Genomic DNA, 24,601 nt, shown 5'->3' on the forward strand with positions numbered 1-24,601 from the left:
TTAGTAGTTTCATTTTTTAATCATCTTATAATATAATGGTTAATAGCATTTTTACAAATAACGGGGAGGTTAAATTTTTAAACATTGGCATCTGCCTTATAAAATTGGTATATATATATTTTTTTGTAATTATCAATGTATGAATTGGAATGATTCTATCAAATGCATAACAAGCGTTTGTTTTGGGTCTATTTTGTAATTAATTCAAGAAATGTTTACGAGTGACGATGTTATTCTTAAAAACAAAGGAATTAAAAAAAGAAGGATCCACCTATAATCAAGAGGAACTAGGAGTGAGATGGTCGTCAAATGGGACCTTAATTGTCCCATGGCATGATGGTCTCAATGGAATCTATATCTGGTTGGGTTGCAATTCCATGGTTTCATTGTATCTTTGTTCCGATTTTCTTGAATTTTGGATATACACTATGTACATACAGCATGGGGCAAAGATAAAAGAAGGCTACTATTTCTTAATTCAACATTTTGGTGACAGCAAGTTCACCAAACTCAAAAAAAAACTCATGTTCCATTCCGAGTTTTAAACCCTAGAATTCCCCACTCGATGAGCTGCATTGTTACAACGCGAGTCGATTCCGAGTCACGCGTTGAATTAATAGTCCTCCCGTGTGTTTGTGTTGCGTCCATATTGACACAAATAAGGACGACTGAAACTCTGATAAAAATGGAAATGGAGGACGACCGAAAGTGATAATAGATACTCCAAACCTATATTCGATCCGCATACAACTTTGTCTTCCAGAGTTCCAGTCTCTTTTTCTCTCTCCTGATACGGAAATGGCGGATTCTTCAGATTCCCAGAAATCCGACGCCGAGCGAGAGGAAATGTTGGATAAAATGCTAACTCGCTTGGCTCTTTGTGACGATTCCAAACTCGAAAACTTGCTTTCCAAGCTTCTCCCTTACTGTATCTCTTCACTTTCTTCTCAGTCTGCAGAGGTCAGAAAGAAGGTTAGCATTCAATCTGTCAATATGTTTCTATCGATTTTACTTATTTTAGTCATATAGGTTGTATTCATTGAAATTTTTCTTGCTTTTATGGAACTTCGAATAATGTAGTGTATTCTTAATTTTTTTTTTTTTTTTGGGGTGGGGGGGTGGTGGGGGTGAGAATAAGGACCGATGCTCAATTTCAACATTCATAGAATTGGGACGCTTGGAATTGGTTGTTTGAATCTGTTCATATAGAGAGGGTGTAGTGGATTCTAGTTATTGTAAGTCTGTGGCACCCACCCTGAAGTGGCAGGAGAGGTTGCGCCTTCAAATCCATAGCAATTTAAGGGTGAAATTACTGTTGAAAATGATCAGATATTATGTTTTAGAGGTTGGCTTTTGAGTAGTTGAAATATTTTTTACTTATGCCATTTATTCCATATATTTGTGGCGTCTTCATAGATAGATGTATACATGCATAAGTGGTAACGTGAGAACAAAAGAGTAACTTTTGGACGTCGGGAACTCGATGATTATTGAAGAAGAGCTCAGCAGCAGGCTTAAGTTGAGGCAATCCTATCAAAAGAAATGGAAACATAATTTGATGTTAAAATTTGTGTTGTTTTAACCCACATTTGAACAATCATGATTTTGCCACTGGAAAAAGTCTTATGGTTCTTCTTCAAAGCTGAGAAGATTTCTGATTCCATTTTCTGCACCAGCGTCAGGGCTGTGAAATCAGAAGGTTTCAGTACTTGTGAATGCATATTACATTTAACATCTCTTCTATGTCACATGTCCACTCTACAGTTTTTTCTTTTAAAATGATTTCTTGACTTGCGCTTCTCATATTGTCTCTGTTGTCATGATAGGTTATGGAGATCTTGAGTCATGTAAATAAGCGGGTGAAGCATCAGCCACATATTGGTTTGCCTTTGTCAGAATTATGGAAAGTGTATGTTGAAAACACTACAGCTCCAATGGTTAAGAACTTCTGTATTGTATACATTGAGATGGGATTTGAACGGTTATGCATAGAGGTCAGTTTTTGCCTTGTTGATATTTGAACTTTATTTTTTTCCACATGATTTCACTTGGTCTAGAAGAGTTATTTGCCATAAATACATTTTTGGAAAATAGTCTTCATGTTACATACATTTAGATCTTCTACAACAGGAGAAAGCAAGTATGGCACCTGAGCTTGTTGCCAATATTTCAAAGCTTCCTCCTCAGCACCAAGAAATAATATTGAGGAGCACTGCAAAGGTATATTTGCATTTTGCCCACTTTAAGAATTAATGATCATTCCCTCTTTGTCACTCTCTAGTCTCTAATTATTTTGGAGTTATCCATTTCTGTTGTATTGTTGCATCTAGAAGTTAGTACCTTATGATTTGGTGGACAAACTAGAACTGAAAATGTGAACAATATTGTGGGCCCCATGTCAGTATTCTCAGTACTCCTACTGCTGCAAATAAATATATAATAGCTATTGTTAAATGGGAACTACCAACTTAGCCTTGCCAAAGGCAGAAGACTTCGATGCATTGGCCCATTGCTACACACTTGATTGTCTGTATGTTGTCTTCACATGATATCTAATTATTATCTTGAAATTTTAAAAGCTTCATATTTATGGTAATTAGAAGTGGATATACTTTTTATTTTTTTAACATTCTTGGTTAGCTAGTTTTGTTGTTATGTCGAAAACTTTTGCTTTATATTTTTTTTCTGGGCATATTTCGGGAGGAACAATGTCTTAATATGCTTCTTGATTTCAAAATTACCAGCACTAGTGAGCATGTCTTCTTTTTATTCTTCACAGCATGATACAATCATGACTTTTGATTCAGATTCATGGTTCCAGTGGCTTTCTCTATTAAGGTTACTCATGCTGGTTTTTTTGGCACTTTAGTCTTTTTTGATCATTGGCGTCTATGGGTCTCAGGTGATTGGTGAATGCCATTCAAAGCAACTTGGTGATAATGTTGCTGCCAAGTACAAATTGATAAATGGTGAAGACAGGCAGTTGCTCTTTGAATTTTTCCTTCATACAGTTCTATATCAACCACCATCTCAAGGGTCTGTTTCTGGCTGTGGAATTCCAGCTGTAAATTTCCCTTCATGGAATTCTTTTGTTATATTGTAGTTTTGCAGAAACTAATTGTGCTTTTTCTGCAGTATGGGAAGTTCAGCAGGGCTTTCAATTAGGCAGACCGATCGTGTTACTGGGAAGCAGCCACTAAAAGGGGATACACTTCTAATGAGAAAGGTGAAACTCATGAGAGTTAAAGCGAAGCTACTCTGGGAAACATAGATTATTTTCAGTGTTTGTGAATGCCTTAACCCTAGAGAAATTTACCCTCGGTTTTAAATAGTTGCCAGTTTCCATGACCTGCAATCAGCTGTATTTTATATTTGCAATTTTGTGTTAGCAGTTGGGGATCTTAAATATTATTGAAGCTATGGAGTTGGCTCCAGAACAAGTTTACCCTCTCTATGTGGTTGCGTGTTCGGACAGGTGTGAATTAACTCTTGTATTCAATTCCAAAGCTCGTTCTCGTTTTTAATTTATTTATTTTTATGTTTCAGACTTCTTCAACATCTGAGATTTTGATATTAATGTATTTTTTTATGGATGGTTTGTTCAAGTCAAGAGCCTGTTGTTAAGAGAGGGGAAGAACTTTTAAAGAGGAAGGCTTCAGCTGCAAATTTAGATGACCCAGACCTGATGAACAGACTATTCTTACTATTTAATGGTATATAATCTACACCATCATCTTATTTATATATTTCTTAAATGATGGTTTATACATACTTGGACTCAGTTCATTCAAATCTCTTCTGGGTGAAACAAATACAAAATATGGAAAAACATTTATCTTTTTTTGGAAAAATTTTTTTGGACCTCTAGGATCATAGTTTATCTGTAAGGATTTTTGAATATCTATATATCATGTTTCTGAGGGAGTATACACATCAATTTAGGTGCAGAAATTGTTGCCTCTTCACTTGATTTACATTATAAGTTTCCCGCAAGTAGCCAAAAAGGGTTACAATTCCTTACCTCTGAGAGAAGATAGCAGGTAACAAAAAACAAGTTGCTTCCAATATCGAAACTATTACTAAGGCTTGGATACCTAATTCAGGGCTTTAGGAATTTTCTTTTTCTTGGGTGAATAAATAATTCATTACCAAGAAGAAAAAAAATACATACAACCCCTAAAGAGGGGAGAGTGAGAGGGAAAACAAAAACGAAACCTATCCTCAAAGAGATGAACGGTTCTAGATAACTGAACTAGGGAGCTCCCAGGAAGCTACAATGTGACAATTTCTTGGGGAGGGGCTACAAGAAGAAAACACATTTACAATCTTGGCTTTGACATCAAAGGAGAGGCCCAAATCTTTCCCAAAGGACCCCTTTCCAGATGGAGGAGGAACATGGCATGCAAAAAAGAGGTGATCAATATCCTTAGGCTCGGCTCCACAGAGGTAACATTGAGGAGGGGCTGGAATTCTCTGGATGAGAGAAGCCTGCGTTGGACGGCATTTGGTGAACACTCGCCACACCGTGAAGCTTTGGCGGGGGATGTGGTGCTTGAACCAGATGAGCTTGTGCCGAGGGGAAGGAGAGCCATGAACCCTAACAAAGTCCTAAGCCGTCTTAGAATTGAAGAGACCCAAGGGGGAAGGGGACCAACGGATAGTATCATGCTTGAGATAACGACTCATAACGGACTCCTGAGATGACCGGCAGCGAATTCCAGATGTTTGAGATCTGATCCGAGGAGGGGGTCGGGGGAGACCAAGTGCCAGAAGATAAGATATCCGCAACAAGGGCATGCCTAGGTAATCCAGAGCAAAATAGCTCCGGTGGCAACTGGTCTAATAGCAACGATCTTGCGCCACACCCAAAAGGCATCAGTAGAGGGACGCGGAGTCCAAAAAGAGTCCAACTGAAGAATGGTTGAATAAGCCCTATCAACCCATATACTTTTCTGCTTTGAGGCTTTACTTCCAAATCAGCTTGATCAAACCAACCATGTTGACATCCTTGATGCATCTCAAAGCCAAGCCCTCTTCAACTTCGGGGTGCATACAACTGAAGGAATCTAGTGCAATCATTGCCTTTCCAAAGGAACGAAGTGAAAATGGGCTCAAGCTTGGAGATGGTGGACTGAGGTAAACCATAAATGCCGGACCAATAAATATAGGAGGCTTGGAGGATTGATCTAATAAGCTCCAATCGGCCTGCAAAGGACAAGGCATCTAATGATGGGCAAAGAGCCTTGCTAGGATGAGAGGCAACCGAAGGTACTTAACCGGGAACTGGCCAGAGGCAAATCTAGTCTTCTCAAGCAAGGAGGCCTTGATATCATCAGGGACACCAGCTAGGAAGAGAAGAGATTTGGCAAGGCTGATGTGGAGACCCGACATAGTGGAAAAATGGTTCAAGCATTGCATAATGGTATCAAGGGATGAATCATTTGCTTTGGAGAAGATGATCAAATCCTCCGTAAAAGCAAGGTGAGTAACCTTAAGAGTCTTGCACTTTGGGATGGGAGAGATAAGCAGATGATCAGTGGCCAATTGCAGACTTCTAAGAGAACTTCCATAGCCAGTCAGAATAAATAAGGGGAAAGAGGGCATCCCTGACGAATTCCCACGGAGGGGGAGAAGTATCCAGCTGGTCTTCCATTAACCAAAACCGAGAAGCATAGAGAAGCAATACATTGGTGGATTAATGTAGGAATAGATTTGACAAGTCAAATCAGCCCAAACTGCAGGAACTTTTAATCAGAAGAACAACCAGAACCAGCCCAATAAAATATAAGAAAATTCATCGATCTCAACAATTTCAGAAATTCTGTAACTGAAATCAGCCAAGGAATTAAGGACTTAAATCACCAATTAATAAGACTAAACAATGAAACATACGACCAGCAACCAATCAGCAACATCCAGAACAAAGTGATGCAAGATTTTGGGCAGAAACCAGAATCGGCCAGAATAGAGAGAATTTTTATAACAATAAAATTCCAGGTCTGATTGACCCCAAATTAGGATCGAACCACCCTCTCAATAGGCCTAACACTCGACCAGAATAGGGGAGCCATCAGGTGGCTGGTTGGTCTGATCAGTGAAAGATCAGGTAGGAGAAATCTGGGAAATTCGAAACCAGAAATTTAAAGAAGATCAGATCTGTTACCTGATTTGTTTGAACAGTAACAAACCTTTGAAAAGAAGACTTTGAAAGAGAAAAGGAACACTTGAAGAGGAACCTCTTGGACGTCATGCCGCAAAGAGTCGTTGGATCGAACACCAACCCGATACCTTGATCAAACACAAGGAAGTTCTCTTGCAGAGAAAACAGCAGCAGTAGCAGCCATGTAGTTTGTAAAAATCGTGGCTCATTAAAAGAGCCATCAACTTTATTTATAATAGTGATAGGGGTTAGATGAAATAGAAACTAACTTTAGTTTCCAAAAACTGAAATAGGAAACTAAAAATTAGAAACTCAACTAGTTACTAAAATATGAAAATAGAAACTTACAAAATAGAAAGTCTTAGTTGCTAAACTGGAAATAGAAACTAACTTATGACTGTAAATTAGAAACTAATTTAAGACTTCAAAATAGAAACTAAATTACTAACTAAATGACTAATTAGTAACCCCATCAGCAGCCCAAATCGTGGGCTGACTTGGACCAGATCTGGGTCGACCCAGTCAGCCACTTGGGTCGACCTTGGTCTTGGTTCTCCTTGTGTAAACCCTTGGTACTGCATCATGGATCAAATTAGCAAAAATTGGTAGGAATCCTATCTTGATGAGGACTGAAAAGATAAAATATCATCTCAAAGAATCAAAAGCCTTATGGATGTCAATCTTCATGACGACTATTGAGGAATGAGATTTTCTATTAAGCCTCTGACAATCTCATGACAGAGAAGGATGTTGTTTGCACTACTTCTACCCGGGATGAAAGCCGACTGGTTGATACTAATAAGGGGATCAATCACAAGCTTGATTCTGTTGGTAGGAGGCTTTAGGATGGTTGCTCGAGAGAAATTTATGTTTTATTCCTTGATATGCTTCTGGAAAAGGCTCTAGGTTTTTCAAATTCAAATAGTTTTTTGCATGCGGGGGGTGAGGGATGTGAGGGGTGTTCTCCACATCAACCTGTGCGACTTTTGTATCACTTGCTTGATTGATATGATTATTCATCTTTCTTTTTCTTGAAAAAAAGAGATAAAATGGAAAGGTATGCTAGCTGAAGGCTTGGAAGCAGGATGGAAAAATTCTATTAGGAATGGCGGTGTAGTTTGTGCTGCTTCTGTTTACATTGATATAGCATATAGCCCCCTTAGAAGAAGAAGAGGAGCAATCTCTTATGAGGTTGTGGAAGCTTGTTGGTCTTTCATTTTGAAAGGCCTTATTTTTTTGTTGGACTTTATTGGGTCCTATTGCCAAAATCAAGGGGATATAGATATGTACAAGTATGACATGTATTGCATGCCAATTAAGGGGCCAGTTACAAAGGAAGAAAAAAAAATCAGAAATCATATCAATTCATTCGTTTGGAAATGGCCCAATCTTCAGGTTCTGTGTACTCTCAAGTTCCAGATCAAATGATGTTGCAATTCTGGATAGATGTAGTCCCATTAGGGAGGAATATCATATCCAAAATTGGGTTCAATCTGATGGTCTGATGGGCTGGAATCTTTAAGAGAATTGAGAACACAGGTGGACAGAATTGATATGCAAGAACAGAAACTTGTAGCTTGCTGAAACTGAGAACAAGATGGAGGGAAGAAAAAAGACAGGAAGGATATGCCATATGACTATGGAATCACCACCAATGTTTGGAGCTGCATCACCACAGCATGGTTTGAAATCTCAGTCGACATTTCGCAGTTGTGGTAGGACTGAGACAGAACCATGGTTGAAACCAAAATGTAACTGGTTTACTGATTTCGACTCTATTTCACACATTTGGTAGTTTCAACTGAAAATTACCAATTTTGACCAGCCCATGACATGGTGAATTTTGCCCCAAAAGTACCTGGTTTCGTCTAGGTTTCGGAAATTTCAACCTAAATTTTTGTTTCGGCCAAGGTTGAAACCCAAGATTTAGAACCTTGCACCCAAGGATTAAAAAGTATTGATATCGGTTGCCGTACTGATTGGTTAAATTAAAGATATGTATCGGAGATACGCTAAAGATACTCACATAAATGGGCATGAGATATTTTTATACACTTGCATAAAATAAAAATATATAACATGTATCATGCAGAATCACAAAATGGAGAACATCATATTGAGTGACAAATGCATTCAATTGAAATTGTTATAATGGATGAGGTTCCTCACATGTAGTAATTGTTTATGGTCGACTTTCTGAGAAATTTTAAAATCTATAAAAATTTGATGCAATAATTCATATTTGATGCAATGTTTTTGTTTGTTTTACCTAAATTTACTCAAACATGGCAAAAACATAGTTATTGAGGTGGAAAGGCAACTGAGGCATTAGAGGGTCTTCCGAAAGCGCTTCGGTGATAGGGCGGGCATAAGGCGTCACCTTATCGAATAAAGCGTTCTAATGTTGTTTTTTTATGTAACCATTTTATTTGGCACAAATAGCATATTGAAAATTATATAGTTCTACTTATATGCTAAATAAAGGTTAAAGATTCATACCAATGCATGATATTCGTCAGAAAAACAAATCAATAAAATGAATAAAGTAAATTTTATCTTTATCATAGCTTATAATATAACTATAAAACAAAATTATAAAAAAAAAGAAGAAAAAAGGCTGTTAAAATATGTAAGTTTCTATTATACTTACCTCTATAATGCCAAAATGAGTGCCTAAGGTCATCCACTATATTTCTACTCCTGTTAGTCTGATTAGGACTACAAATAAGGTCAGTATAGGTGTAATGGGAAAAGAAAACCGGGAAAGAAGAAGAAGAATGAAAGAAGAGAGGAGAAGTCTCGCTGGAATGAGAAGAAGCAGAATGAAGGAAGAGAAGAAGGGATCAAGGGAAGAGGAATAGAAAGAAAGAAAGAATAAAAAACAAATGAGAAAGAAATATGGAAAGAAAAAAGAAGAAAAAACATATGAGAAAGAGATCTCCATTCAGTAACAGAGCACCTTGCCAAAGCCGGAATGGCCTGAGGAAGACTCGTTGCAGCTGAAATTGACGGAGGAAGGAACACTGGTGCCCTAGTTCTCCCAAACGAAGAAGAAAATAGCCAAAAGGATTTTGTGATTTGTGATTTGTGATTTGTGATTTGTTCAATCAAAGTGTGATTTTTGACTTGATCCCATAATTCTCAATTGTATAGAATTCCCATAGACTTGCCGATCACAACAAAATATATGGAATCTGTGGTAATACATTTAAAAGAAAAAAATTAACAAACAAAAACATAGAAGGTGTCTGCCTTGGTCGTAAAGCACAATAAGGTGTCATAAGGCATCGCCTTACTTGAAACCCATAAAGCGTATGACTGCCTCAGCCTACCCATTCCGCCTTAATGCCTTGGTGATGCCTTAATAACTATGGCGAAAAAAAATAAGTAAAACAATGATTTGCAAAAAAAATTCGAGTTTTTTCAACTTGCCTCATTTGTGCTATGTTTAGCTGTAATGGATGATTTTTATACTTCAATCCTTTAAACATCAGTTTGATTGTAGATTTTGAATCATTTTCTGTGATTGATTCAAAGTCCTAAGTCCAAGAAATGAAAGGGAGATCGATTGTGCAGTTGTGCTTCAAATTTTGGAGACTTTAGCACCGCCAACAAGAAGAACTGGGATTGGTTCAAAAGTGTTTATGGGTTTTGCAGATACGTATCTTAAGTATCGGTACATATCTGTTGAGTATCGGTGCGTATTGTATCAATACAGTTAGATACGTACCGATGCCCTTAAACTTTCATTCATTTGGGCAAATGTACGAATCGATGGGTATTGTAGAGTATCATACATGAAAATCAGGATTAGCCCCACTGACAGAGAAATTTAGGGCATTCCCTGCTGAAGGATCCAAACAGATGCTTTTGTGCTTGAAATGGATTTGTCTTTCCTCTCCTTGTCTTTAAATATTAATAATTGCTTTTGAAGTGTGGATGGGGATTCTTGGCAACCTGATTATGTGTTGGGTAATGCTGAGGAATCTGAAGTAATTGTTGTCATATTGGGACGCGATGGTTCTGTTGCAGTAGTAATTTATCATGGAATATCACAATCTGTGGGTAATTTGGAATTTGGAGGGAGAAAAACAGCAGGGTTTTGATGGATTTAGTGAGCATTAACATCAATTTGCTAGGAGGGCTTAATATCAAGTGATCATGTGGGTGGCTACTTCCATGGAATTTAGTCAGGCAGTTTTCTTTCTGTACCGAAAGAAAGAGTGAGTTCTTTGTTTGATTCTTCTCTTGATGATTTTTATGTTGTCTGACCATGTATAGTATAGTTGGACAGTGCTTGACTCTCAATCTGACAGATCTCTTCTCTTAAAATGTAATCAGTGTTCTGCCTTTTTTTCCTCTTCAATTTGAAGGAAACATTTCTGTTCTGTTTGTTACTTATTTTATCAGCATAACCATTGTTCTCATCTTTTTTTCCATAATTGATTTACCCATTCTACAGGGATGACAGGAGTCGAAAATATACCTCTGGATTCTAGAGTTAATCCGGGGAATGTTGCCTTGCGAATGCGCCTGATGTCTATTTTCTGTCGGTCTATCAAAGCTGCAAATTCTTTCCCATCTACTTTGCAGTGCATTTTTGGATGCATTTATGGTGAGTGGTTTCTTTCTCATGTTGTGGAGCTCTTGGATTCTTAACTTAGAACTTGATCAATGTTATAAGAGTGAAAATCTCAAACGTTAAATCATCCAGAAATTGATGTCTAAGCCTTCTCCCTTGTCTCCTTTTTTCCCCCTCAAACTATTTTACATTTTCGTTGCTTCCTTAAGATATTCTTATTGTTTTATCCAATTTTCTCAACGTTTCAATCAATCTTTGGTTTATACTCTACTTGGTAGATCTGGAGGCCGGACTGCTTTAATTACTCTGGAGAGAGAAAAAATTAAAAATAGAGGGGGGTTTCTATTTGGCAGCTTTCGATCCTAAGCTAGATATACCTTTCTAAACCAATTACCGATCATAGGATAAGAAAATTTCCATGCATGTAATGACATAACATCCTAGAGAACCCAATACTTTATATATATGTTCACTTTCCCCCCCACACCCCCCCCCCAAAAAAAAAAAAATATATATATATATATAGATAGATAGAGAACTATCCAATTGTTAATTTATTGTCAATACTAGACAGAACATCACAGATATAGTGGCTATGTTTTGAATTCTTTTGTTAGCCTGATCAGTTTGGTTTAAACTTTGGCTGCGTTTGGTAACGTTCCAAAAAAACGTTTCTGTGCATTTATGCTGTGTTTCGTTTTTTTTGGAACAAAAAGTGAAAAAAAAAAATGTTAGAAACTAGAATTGACGGAACGACAAAAGGTAGTTCCGTCGTTTCAGTTTCATTCAAAAAAAAAAAAAAAGGGCATTTTGACACAAGCTGAAATTTCCGTTTTTGATACGAAACGTCGTTACTGTTCCAGAAACGTTACCAAACGCAGCCTTAGTAACTTATATTCTCTCTTTTTCATTTACATTGATTTTTAAGTCATTTATATGGTGGAATACACTGGTTGACTCATCTGTTTGCAATATACTAAATGCTTGCTTTATTCATACTTTGGAATATGATAGGAAGTGGGACCACCTCAAGGCTGAAGCAACTGGGAATGGAATTCACCGTCTGGGTTTTTAAACATGTAAGCATTTGCATGGGAACTTCCAGTTTCTGCCTTTAACCTTGATTAGTGCTTGGTGTTGCAAATGTTGCCATAGTTTGTGCAAAAAAATAAGAGGTATTGTGGTTATACACGTGCTTTTAGTACTTGGTTATATAAAAAGTATATCAAGAACCTGATGCATTTTAACTTAACGTAATAATCCCCAGTGTGGTGACTAGTCCATGAATTCAAAGTGTTAATTCTTAAAGCAATTGGAGAATTTGTGGGTATCTACAATTCCATGAGATATGGAGTACAATGCTGTATCTGAAAGAACTTTGGTTGCAAAGTGACACCATTAGTGGGTGATTTGTTATATCGATCAGCAACAACAAAGTTCATTCATGGGGCAAAGGATATAATTACTGTTGAGATGAACCAAAAACACAAAATTCCAGCATGAAGAACACAAAAAAATATTTATATTGGATGCCTGGAAAAATATTTATATTACAAGGAATTTGAGCACGAAAAACTATACCCAACTACCCCATGAAAATCTTTACAAGCCATTCTTAGTTAATTAGATGCCTTGTAATATCAGCACAAATTCTGAATTTCTGATGCCATTTGTTCTCCCAAAACTTTAGTTTACCTCTTCTTCCCACCTTGTATGATATGTTCTCAATAAACCTGTTTGCGTTGATCTATTACATAGTTTGAAATCTTGGCGAAATTTCGCTAGTTTCGATACTATCGAAACGAAACTGGAGGCAAAACATTAGTGTAAACTGTATTTCGCCAAAATTTCGGTCTGTCTTGTATCATTTCGGCAAAACAATACAAACCCCTTAAATTTCGACCATAACCTCTTGTTTTCGGTGGTTTCACCTAGGAGGAGGAGAAAACACATGTTCTCTTGGATCTTGGCCACATCACCTCATCAAACTCCGGAATACATTGCTAGGGGTTGCCACGTCACTCCAAAGACATCGGTTGCTCCATATTGGTGAAGATTTGGCCACATTCAGAAGATCTATGTAAAGAACTTTTTCCCAAAAATGATTTTTTGGGCAAAAAATATAGTAAATACCTGAAGATGCAGCACATATGCTTGGGTATGGAGAATGACAGAACTATATCGAGGTCGCTGACATTTTCTAGTTAGAGTGAGATGAGGAGGATCCCTTGGTGGAGTGGGTGAGGGATAGAGGTGAGCAAGTTGTTTATATATGAGTCACGAGTTGGGGGTTTGTCCCAGCGTGTTATAGTTGGTTTATTTTCTTTCTTTAGTTCCTTTGTATTTTGCTTTCCCAGTTAGCTAAATTGTCTTTCCTAATTAGAGTAGGTTTATGTTTTCCTAGTTTATTGCTGTACAAGGTGCTTGTGACCTTATTTGATTGTAACTCTTTGGTTAATATATAATAGCAGTACAGGGACTGCAAGACGTACGATTCTGCTGTTCTTGGCAATCTCACCCTCTTCTCCTTTTCTCTATTCATTCCTCTCTTCAGTTACTGGTTACAGATCTTAGGTTTGTCACATGGTATTAGAGCTGTAACCAGTAGCTGTTTTAAGAGTCGCTCTTAGTTCTAATGTTACCATAGTTGCCACGGCGGCAAAGCGAACCAAGGCCTTGGAGGGCTACCTAAGCGCTTAGGTGACAAGTCACTTGCTTAAGGCGAACAAGGCGACCAGGTGTTATTTTTTATTTTCCTTCATTTCTAACATTATTTAGTATGCTACATATACCTTGTATCATAAAAAAATCAACAAATAAGCCTCGTCAAGTCATAAAAAATCAACAATAAGCAATATTAAATCATAAAAAATCAATATTTAGAGAAATGCTCTTGTACTATAATAGGTTTGACTCGTCAAATCATTTTATTTTTATATGAGACTTTTTGTATTAGGTATAGCACAAAACCAACTTTATAAAAATTTCTAAGATTACTTAAAATTGAGTTGTAATGACAAAGTTATGTTCTGGTCAAACTTATTTTAAAATGCACGACTGCTGTTAAAGTCGCTTGAATGAATATAGTTTTATGGACATCAAACAGAAGATTATTTTGCCGAACTTTTGTTTTTTTGCAATGTTTTACCATGATAAGATTTATAAAATTTTCAGAATTGAGAAAAACCCCAACATTTGAAAGTTGAAAATCGCCTCTAAAACAAAAAATCCAGCTTTTGTTCTTAGACTGGTGGGCATTTGACTTTTTATCCTTTTAGAAATTTGATTTTAAACTATTTTTATTAGATTCAAATTGGGGGGGTATTTGCTTATTTATGAATTATATCTTAAGTAAATGAAAAAGAATAAATGATATTAGGCATAAATAAGTTCCAAAATATAAGGTGACATTCACCTAGGCCTTAGGCAAACCGCCTGGACGCCAAGGCACCATTTTGAATAAAGTACAAAGGTCCAACGATAGCACACATTGTCTGAGTCTATTGTTGGCTTTATTTCCTCTCTTTCTCTCTTAGTTCTTCTTTTGCTTTTGTAGCTGGTTTGCTGGTTATTAGTTTCTCTAAAGTTAATAGTTGTGATGGTGATGGGGTGGTGATGCATATGATGTACTTCAAGAGCAATATGACTAGGCATAGGAGTGGGAAGCAGCCCCGGAGTTGATTCAGTTTACTGGGAGACCCAATTTGATCATGCCATATAGGATATGGACCATGGTGCGTGTGCATGCTTCTCATGTGCAGGATACACGAGAGGGCCTCATCGCAGGTTTTGGCTAGTAAGTAGATTGATTGTATGAACATCAATAGCCTGTTTAGCACTGTTGGCAGATTGAGTGGGGACTGATGTGCCCCATCCTTTGCCGAAGAGAGCAGTTGGTAAGAGTTTCATGCATATGGTCATTTCACTGGCATGGGGGAGCGCACATCTTCATTCATTACCAATTTTGAGTATGATGCCCACTCACAGAGATATACTGGATCATTTTTTTGTGGACAACTCCTAACTAGCCTACTAGCTTTACATACTACCAACTAGGGGTGTCAGTGCCTTGGCAACCCGAACCCGAACCCGAACCCGCCTGAGTCCGAATAAGGTATGGGCTAAGATTTCTAACCCTGAGGGCTGGTTAGGGTTGAAAATCAGTAGGCCCAACCCAACCCGGCCCTGCTTTTAGTTATACAGTAAGTAAAATATATATTTATATATTGAGATATATATGTATAATCCCTATTATTTATATTAAACTTTAAAAGGACGAAATATAAAATGGGTTGGGAATCCCATCTTTACGACATTACCTTTGTCTATTCTATTCCCCAACTTCTAAAAAAAACCTACAACGCTGCCATCACCATTTTCAATAGCCATGGTCTTCCCATGTAGAAACTAGTTCAATCATCTCTGCCTCTCCTTCGTCCCATTTCCTTGAGTAAACCCAACCATGGCCGCACCTTGCAACTTGTCCTCCATCATCTTATCCCTTCTTTCCATCTCTAGGGCAGAAGCAGAATGTTTCCACGAGTTCTTCCCCACTGTTGCCGCTGCTGCAACTCTGGAATGTTTCTTTTTATTTATTTTATTTTCGTTATTTTCATTTAATCTATATTAATCTTTCTTCCACCATTTAATTTCCTTGTGTTCGTTATATTTGCCTCATCGCTGCCGACAATCTGTGTGCTAGAAATAAACTTTCGGTCATCTTCTCCCGGGATGGCCACCTTCATATGGCTGTCTTTGATGCAGATACGGCAGCCCTTACTTGGTTGGACCAGCATGACCGGCTTTGGAAGCCAAGAGCCAAGAAGAACCGGTCTAGCCCAGGGTTTTGGTCTAACAAGGGTTGGAAATAAAATTAGTAGTTACTTAGTATTTTATTTCATGCCTTTAATTTTCTAGATTTGAATGTAGGAGTTAGGATTTATTTCCTTGCATTGGTTTTCTTTTATTGTTATTTCCTACTTTAGGCTAGATACTATGTTAGTAGAGTTTCTAATTTCATGTCTTTATTTTCTATATATTGGCTGTAGTCTATGGACATGCAGAGAATGATTTAAATGATGAATTAATTATTTTGGGTGAACTTTGTGGTTATGCTTGGTTGTGTGAATTTCCTCCCCTCCCCTGTATGATTCTTCCCTAAGGCCCCCCATCAGTCTTCTTCTCCACGAGATGGGTTGCGGCTGCTCCCTCAAACCCTAATTTGGTTCCCCATTGCAATGTTGCCTTGGATCCAAGGGCTCTGATCAGCCTGATTAAAATGCTCAGATCGGATGGTTGAGTTTTGTTTAAGGGTTAATGGAATCTTGGGTTAGACCTGGTTTGACCCTAGTTTTGGGTTATTTCCCTTCGGTTTTAGTTGGACCAAATGCCACATTTTGGGTTATAATTGATTTGAATTTGGGCCAATCTTTGGCTTGGCCACATGGGCTGGGCCTTGATTAAATCTAAAGCAAATCCCTCCCACAGTCAGGCGGGTTGGGGTTGGATTTTTCAGGCCCTTAGTCAGGGCTAGGCCCGGGCCCAATTAAGGGGATGCAGGGTTGGGCTTGGGTTTTCAAAAACCCGGTCCAACCCAACCCTGTTTCAGCTCTACTATCAACATCATCAAGTCACAATGGCTGGTTCTTCTCACTAGGTATTGGTCACCTTTAGTATGTAGATGAGGCCATTTACAAGGTAGCTGGGGAGCACTATAAGCGTTTCTACTCACACTCTATGATGTGGAATGCATTTGTCATGCAGTCAGAAGAAAATGCACATAGGCTCCGTTGGACCATGAGTGGACTTAATCCAACGCATCATAGTTCTTATTAGTAGACAATATTGTATTGTTGGGAGATTTGGGACTTGGGTGTCTATGTTAACTTTACTTGTAGTTTGTACTATAGAATGTCCCGATGCATGAGGGTCCTGCTACTGCCCCTCCCAAACCCTTTTGGGAGCCTCGTGTATGGGACACTTGTTTTATTTTATTTAAAATAGTACAAACTACAAAGTAAAGTTAACATTGACAGCGAAGTCTAAACTCTCCCAACAATAATTAGTCATTATTATGTTTCTTCATTCATGGTGAATAATTTGCTTGTTTTACTTGCCTATTCTGGCTTTAGTACTAAAACAATTTGTAGAATATGCAAAATATTACATAAGGTATACAATGTGGTTGGATGTTTACTGTCAACCAAGGGCGCGAATCCTTTCCATATGTTTATAGGCTAAGCAAGGTTTCCCTGAATTGTTGGAGCCTAATATGGATGTTTGCCCATCGAAATTGCCAACCAAAACAGCCTGCCAAAAAATACATTGTTTCGGTGGAATTTTGCTGAAATTTCGGAACCAAAATGGCCTTCTGAAATGAGTTTTCGAACCTTGATTATAATCTTCAATACAATGCGTCCATTGACACTATACTTCCTCCCAAGGCAGGAAGATTCCAAACAGAATCTCCACCGCACTTTACCCGATAAAGATTGATTCATTTTGGGCATTGTCCTAAATCACCATCACCAAACACTATGTTTCTTCAGATTGTAACACCTGATGTAGATCAAAGCATGAAGAAGAGGACGAGAATCAAATTCAGAAAAAAAAAAATACTGTTCAAGAGATTTACGGTTCTTTATTTTGCCTGAAGTCTGTTGCAGTTATTTTATCTTTTATCTTTTATGCAGGCAGCAATGGATCAGCTGAAACTTATGGGACCTGTTATAGTGAATGGAATCTTGAGGTCTTTAGATGGTTATTCAATTACAGAATCAGGTTGACATCGTTTTCTGTTGTAACTCTCTGTGCACACAACCCTGAACCCTCTTTCTGTAGAGTTTGCTTTCATCTTTTCTTTTTCTTTGGTCAAATATGGTACAATTTTCTTTCATCTAGTATTCAGCAGGGGGTAAGGCTGCGTATGTTTGCCCCTCCTAGACCCCCTGCAGTAGTGGGAGCCTCATGCACTGGGTGGTTCTTTCTAGTATCCAAGGCAATTACTTGTACAGAAGGGAAATCCTGGAAATTACTTATAAATAAGGAATCAGAAATTAGTAATCTATTGACAAATCGAAACTGAGTATACTTATGTAACTGGATCCTTATGTGCACCACTGTTCAGATGCTATTTCCAGGGATGTCAAGTCCTTTGCCTTTCAAGCTATTGGTTTGATATCACAGCGCATGCCTCAACTTTTCAGGTTTTCTTCCCTACCTTTTCCCTACTTTTTCTCTTTGCTAGCTTAGTTCTCGTTATTGTGATGAAATTATCAGCAATGTGTGCTCCTCCCTTTTTCCTTTCACTCAGAGATAAGATTGATATGGCTGTTCGACTTTTTGATGCTTTGAAAGTGGAGGATCCATTTCTTCGTCTCACCATTCAAGAAGCAACCAATTCCCTGGCTGTAGCGTACAAGGTATCTTATTTGCATCATAATTTATCCACATTGTCATTCTTTAGCTTCCTAATTGTACTGAGAAGTTATATATATATATATATGTGGCATCACCAGAGGATCTGGAATAGTATTTCCAGAAAGTTGGTTCTGTGTTGCTCTGATTCTGCTACCTGAAAATCTGTTTACTTTAAATAAGATATATGTGATGTGTGGGCTCTGGCGTTTGTTCTAATTTTTCTAAACTAAATCAATGCAGCAAAGAGAAACGAATCTAAGGTGTTTTCAGCTTTAACTGTAATTAAGTTGGGTTGTAGGGGTATTCTGGGCCTCTGGCTTGTGTATTTGTAGTTTTAACTTTGTTAGATGTTTTGGTAATCTTGATTTTCCAGGAGTAGTTTGTGCTTTTTAGTTGATCAGTGTTATTTATGTAATCTTCTATTTTTATTGTGAAGCAAGTCAGTCTTCATTAAATGGTTGTTTGACTAAGTTCACGGTTATGTAAAGGTTGTTAGATTCATGGCCTCAATGAAGGAGTTAATAGAATTATTGGGTTTTTTGGCAATTTTTGTTTATAGGTTCTATATCCATTGGTCTGTCTGGAAAAAGGATCCTGTTCCTTTATGTGCACCATATGTAATGTACTGTTGGGGAGAGTCTTACACTATTACAAGTTCCAAGGGATCACTAAAGTTGACCTGTCCGGTGACCCCAAGTTCCGATCATTCCCAATCAATTGTTTTTTTTTTAATTTTTGAAGTATCTCTTTATACCAAGGTTCAAGAACTTGTTTCGTTTTGGTGGTTTCAAAATCACCGGAAAACCTAAATTTCACCGAAATAGTGTAATTTTTTTGTGTGTTTTGCTTGGCCATATTGGGGGCTAATGGATTAATTGGCCGAAATTAGCGAAATGAACGAAACAAAATGACCTAGATGGCCGAAATTTTGGACGGAATAGTATATTTTTTGGGCCGAATTGAGCGAAATTTCGAAACGAAATGACCGAGATTATGTACTTTTGTGTTTTATATGCCATTTCTTTTTGGTTAAATAAAAAATACCGAAACATCCGAGTTTTCGGTGAGATATTCCCGAGTTTTCAAACCATGCTTTTTACCACTGGTCACTGGAGAGTTTTCAGAAAAATCCAAACCCATTTGTGGCCAAATTGTGGTTTTTATTTTCTTCCCCTCCCTGACCTTGTAGGTTCCTTATCCCAAACCACTTGGTTCTTTTTAAAACTGTACCCCGATTTATTTGATGCTCCTTTTTCTTTTTGGTTCTCTCTTTTGTCCAATTTCACGGTACAGGAATAACCCAGAAAAAATACCTGGTTTTGACCAGGTTTCGGAAATTTCAACCTAATTTCTATTTCGACCTTGGTTGAAACCCAAGATTTAGAAACTTGCTTTTGGGGCAAGGGCTGTTTGTGAATGCAATAGGGAATATAATGCTCTTTTTTTTTTTTGGTGTGTGTGGAGGGAGGGGTTTCTTTTTGTAAAAGTCCCAAGTGTACTTTACAATGTAATTGAACCTAGGTGTACAGGACCTCGGGTTGCTTTTTTTCCATTGACATTATTAAAAATGTACTTACACGTCTTTAAAAAAAACAAGAAAAAAATAATGATAGCAACAGACAGGTCAATGGATAACTCATGCTGAGGCTTTGACTGGTATTGGGATGGTAATCAATGGCAGATCATGGTAGGAATTGGGCCTTGTAAATGCTTCCTGATAGACTATTATGCCCATGGTTCAGGATTTCAGATTTGTCCTTGGTTTTGATATTATTTAGGTTTCAGTCAGATTTTGACTGAAATCTGCACCATTTTAGTTTTAGCAGGATTGTGTTAAACTTGCCACAAGCCCCACGTTGTTCCCTAGTCTTGGTTTCTCAGACAGGTTTTTCCCCCCTCTGAAAGCTTCCTGTTCTCTTAATAACTTTAATAGTAGCCTTGGGCAATGGGATGTAATAATTTTGTCATTGTTGGTATTCTGTAATCTTGTTGTCAAGGTTATCGCTTTTTGTATCGGTCAGTGATTTTGAAAAACATATCGTATCATATTGGAGATACGCAATATACTGTATAGATACATGCACAAAAATGGTCAGGATACGAATGTAAATGCACTTTTGGAGCAAAAAACAGTATAAATATGCAATATATAACATATATCGTGCAAAAACACTAAAATGGAGAATATCGTATAATGAAGTGCATTGAATTGAAATCTTTATAAAAAATGAGGTTTCTTACATATAGTAATAGTTTAATGTCATGAACAGTGTCGGGGTTGTTCAAACTCATAGCTGGAAGGGTTTTCAGGAATAGGAGCACCTACGATGATGTTATGCACCGAGCAAACATGGGCACATATATTGACCCAGATGAAATAGTTGTGGTTATTTTTCAGAAAATAAAAATTGAAATAATGTAGGTAAAATTGATGACAACCCACATGTGAGAGAAAATCCGCATGGGGTTTTGAGACATATAGATGGTATCACAGAGTGTCGCACCGTATTGGCCGATACGGAGGGAAGCAGTAACCTTCTATAAGAAAAAGAGATACGTATCTTACTGTATCATAGTGATACTGACCGATACCGATATGTATCAGCCAGTAAGATACAATACAGTGGGATACTTTAAACCTTGCTTGTCTTTTATTTTTGCAGATGTATCTGAATGTTTCTTTTCTATTATTAGGGAGCTCCAGCACCTGTCTTGAAGGATCTGGAGGCACTTCTGCTAAGAAATTCTCAAGTGGTAATGACATTATCCAATTGAGATACTTTATTGTTCTGTTGGTCAAATTTTATCTTTTTTGTATCTGATCTACACGTCACATGGACATATAGGTGGGGAAATTTTTAATCAGTTTACGTTCTTATTTTTATCCTTGTTGGAAGCTTCCTGCTTTATGAAGACTAATTGTCTTGGTGATTACAAGGACCAAAGCGAAGCACGCTTTTGTGCTGTTAGGTGGGCAACATCTTTGTTTGATTTGAACCATTGTCCAAGCCGATTCATTTGTATGCTAGGGGTGGCAGATTCTAAACTGGATATAAGGTAGTTCAACTTCCTTTTTTCAAATAACTTTCGAGTTTCATCTTGTATGCATCATTGCTTACCAAACTTCAGATTTGAGTTTTATCCTTTTTGCTCTTTCTTTGTTGTGTTCATTTGCATGAGGTCATGGTATTTTGGTGACAATTTGATTTGGCAGCATATTTCTAATGTCACAAATTTAATTTTCATGTTTTTGCACAAGCTTTCTGTACTCTGTTAGAAAACCAAAATCCTGCAATCAAACCAAGACAAGGAGAAAAGAAGAAGAGAAGAAAGAAGGGAGGAGAGAAGAGGACAGCCAAACCGTGGGAGGCTGCCTGTGGCTAGAATGGAATACCTAGCCGCAGGCCCCTCCCCCTCTATATATAATATCATATTAATGAAAAATATACCAGGGGACAGAAATATTCCTGTACCCTACACAACCCAATACAAAACATAGAAAAAGAAAAATGACCAAAATACCCCTAGAAACTCAACTTACCCAATTGTTAATCTTCATTTTGCTTACTGAGCACTTATTCAATAAAAGGTGCTGGTACTCTGGTTTTCTGAAATGTTATGCGATGGTCTTATATGAGTTACTCAGTGCAATTTTTTCTTATATAAACTATGCATAAATTGGAGGAGGTCCTTTGGATTCTTTCATATTGCCTATTCTTCCTTGTAAGTTATTTTCTATTTTCTTGACCTGTTCTGTTTTCATCAGATGTGAAGCCCCTTAATTTAACTTTTGAAATGTTCAGTCTAACAATGTATTGATCAGTTGGACTTTTGAGCATCTATCTATTTCTTTCTATCAAAGTCCCCCCATTTAAGATCTTTGAACTCTTCCAGCTCTATTGACTGTAAAACTGTCACAGTATGTTTATTCAATGGTCTCTGAGCTTCCCCCTCCGTCCCCCCCCAAAAAAAAAAAAAAAGAAAAGAAAAAGAAAGAAAGAAAGAAAATTATGCATTTGAAATTTCTTTTTTGCTTTTGGCCTGGTGTCGTTTTTGTATTTGCTCTTTCTGTTAAAGATAAAAAAAGCGAAAAAATGAAAATTTGTTATTTTTGTTTTTTTGAAAAAAATTCCAAAAATAGATGGACATCCATGATTTCTTCAATAATACATGCATTAGATCTAGGTCAGTTTTACAAAAACACCATTCAAACTTGTGAGCAACATGTTGCAATTGTGCATCTTAACCATTGCGACACTGGCGCGCCACATAATGTAGGACTAGATTTGACACTCAAACTAGACCCAAAACTGCAAGAATTTGTAAACCAAAGAACAATCAGGTACCCAATATACCAGCAATAACAAACCATCAAAACAATAACAAATCAGCAGTCCATCAATCTCAGACCATCAGTATTAGTTAGGACAGAACAGTAAAAATTAAATAACCACAACCAGGGACTTCTGATAGATCATATAGGTTCAGACAAACAGTAAACAAGAGCCAAAGTCATAAGACAACAGTAGAAATTCAACCACAGCAATCGGCTTCAGTTCTGGACACAGCAGACCACTAAAAGACAAAAAAAGGAAATTTTTTTATATCTCACTAATCAGCAATCAGATGGGGCTCCAATCTGGATCGAACCTTACTTGGACAGAGAGGAATCTTCGACCAAAAAATTGGAACATTCTGACTATTGGAATTGGTTCTTCCAGTAGGGGCCGAGTGCTCTGTTTTTTCAGAAAATCTGGGCAGAATCAGAAATAAACATACCTGATTTGTAGCAGTGTTAAAGCCTGGAGAATAGAGAAAACTTGAAGTGATTAGTAGAGTCCGAAAAGACCTCTTGGACTTCACGCCACGAGTAGTCACTTGGATCACACACCAAGTCCTTCTTCCTTAATCATTCACAAGGAGCACCACTTTGATCAAACACAAAGCAATCTCAGCAGAGACATTGCAGCAACAACAGTTTTTTTTGTTTGTATATATCGTGGGCGACTAATGAGCCTCCTCCTTTACTTATAATAATGATGGGGGGGGGTTGATTACAATTTAGTAACTTCAAATTACAAAAGAACTGAAATAAAGATTACTAACATCTAGTTACTAAATCTGGAAAAGTAAACTAGGAATTAAAACAACTGGAATTAGAAACTAACTTATGACTGAAAATTAGAAACTAACTAGGTACTGAAATTAGAAACTAATTGACCCCATCAAAACCCAACTAAAAAAGAAACTAATGAAAAAAAGAAACTAACTAGTAATCCCGTACTCAATATTAGAGCCCCTCTTTTAGACTCATAAAAGTGGCCCAATACACTTCAAACCATATGGACTGAAGGCCCAACACATATAAAACCCAACCCTAGGCTTATTCCTAATAAAACAAGCCTATTTTGGTTATTAATCTGCATCACCACACCTTCCTTTGTTTCATTCCTAAAAAGGAGTGTGCTTCAACGATGTAAGATTTCAGACCCATCGCCTTATACAATCTTCTGTGCAAGTTCATTGCCAAACTATTAGCTAAAAGTTGATTGCCAAACTGTTAGCTAGCAGGCTAAAGTTGGTGGTTGATTTGCTAGTCTGTGACAATCAATCTGCATTCATTTCAGGTAAAAGCATCAGTGATAACATCCACCTTTGTAATGAGATAGTCAGAGGCTTTTCCAGAGAATTTCACCCTCCTGCTACTCTATGAAGGTGGGAGTCCATAAAGCATTTGAGTTTTGACATTTTGAGGTTGGACTTTATTTCTAAGGTTATCAAGATAGGGTTCCCAATGGTGTTTGTGAATTGGATAAAGCACTGCATCTCTTCTCCTTGCTTCTCAGTGTTGGTTAATGGCAGTCCAACGAGGTACATTAATTCCTCTGTGGGAATTTGCCAAAGCTGCCCTTTTTTCTTCATATATTTTCTCCTTGGCTCTTGAAGATATCATAGGAGTATCCGGTGTTGCACTGATCGACAACTTCTTTGAATCAAATACGTGGGGCTGCCTTTGTTGGAAAAGACTGGGTTCTCTATTAGCCATCTTCCAATTCCTTTGATTCTGTCTAGGTTGTTTGTCCATCATTGCACTCCCATGTTAGATCTCATTCGGAGAGGGCTTTAGCTTTGAAAGGAAAGCTTCTCTCATATGTAGGCCGCTTGGTTCTTATTACATTTGTTCTCCAGTCATCTTATATCTATTGTTTTGGTATTTTTGGTTTGCCCCACTCCGCTATCAAAGAGTTAGAATCCCTTATTGGATGCCTTCGTATTGAAAGGAATTGATGCCTCCAAATTTCTTCACCCCATCGGTTGCGCTATTGTGTCTCCCCAAAGATGAGGAGGTCTGGTCTTGAGATGTATTAAAGAAGTCAACTCAACTAGTATTACTAAGCTGATCTGGAAGATTGTGACAAAATATAAAAGTATCTGGGTTG

At 37.5% G+C, this 24,601-nt stretch overlaps 1 protein-coding gene across 1 annotated transcript; it reads left to right on the plus strand.

Annotated features, from left to right (window-relative positions):
* The first annotated feature begins 576 nt into the window (after nucleotides 1–576).
* On the plus strand, nucleotides 577–23,808 carry LOC122089956 (proteasome adapter and scaffold protein ECM29-like). Its single transcript, XM_042659736.1, has 15 exons — nucleotides 577–972; nucleotides 1,827–1,994; nucleotides 2,131–2,220; nucleotides 2,903–3,036; nucleotides 3,136–3,226; nucleotides 3,393–3,475; nucleotides 3,607–3,713; nucleotides 10,623–10,775; nucleotides 11,757–11,821; nucleotides 17,435–17,522; nucleotides 17,869–17,947; nucleotides 18,055–18,163; nucleotides 20,856–20,915; nucleotides 21,100–21,218; nucleotides 23,789–23,808. The coding sequence occupies exons 1-15, from the start codon at nucleotides 799–801 to the stop codon at nucleotides 23,790–23,792; spliced, it is 1,524 nt and encodes a 507-aa protein (XP_042515670.1). The 5' UTR covers nucleotides 577–798; the 3' UTR covers nucleotides 23,793–23,808.
* Nucleotides 23,809–24,601: the final 793 nt, after the last annotated feature.

Source organism: Macadamia integrifolia, chromosome 9, assembly GCF_013358625.1.
Source record: "Macadamia integrifolia cultivar HAES 741 chromosome 9, SCU_Mint_v3, whole genome shotgun sequence".
NCBI lineage: Eukaryota > Viridiplantae > Streptophyta > Magnoliopsida > Proteales > Proteaceae > Macadamia > Macadamia integrifolia.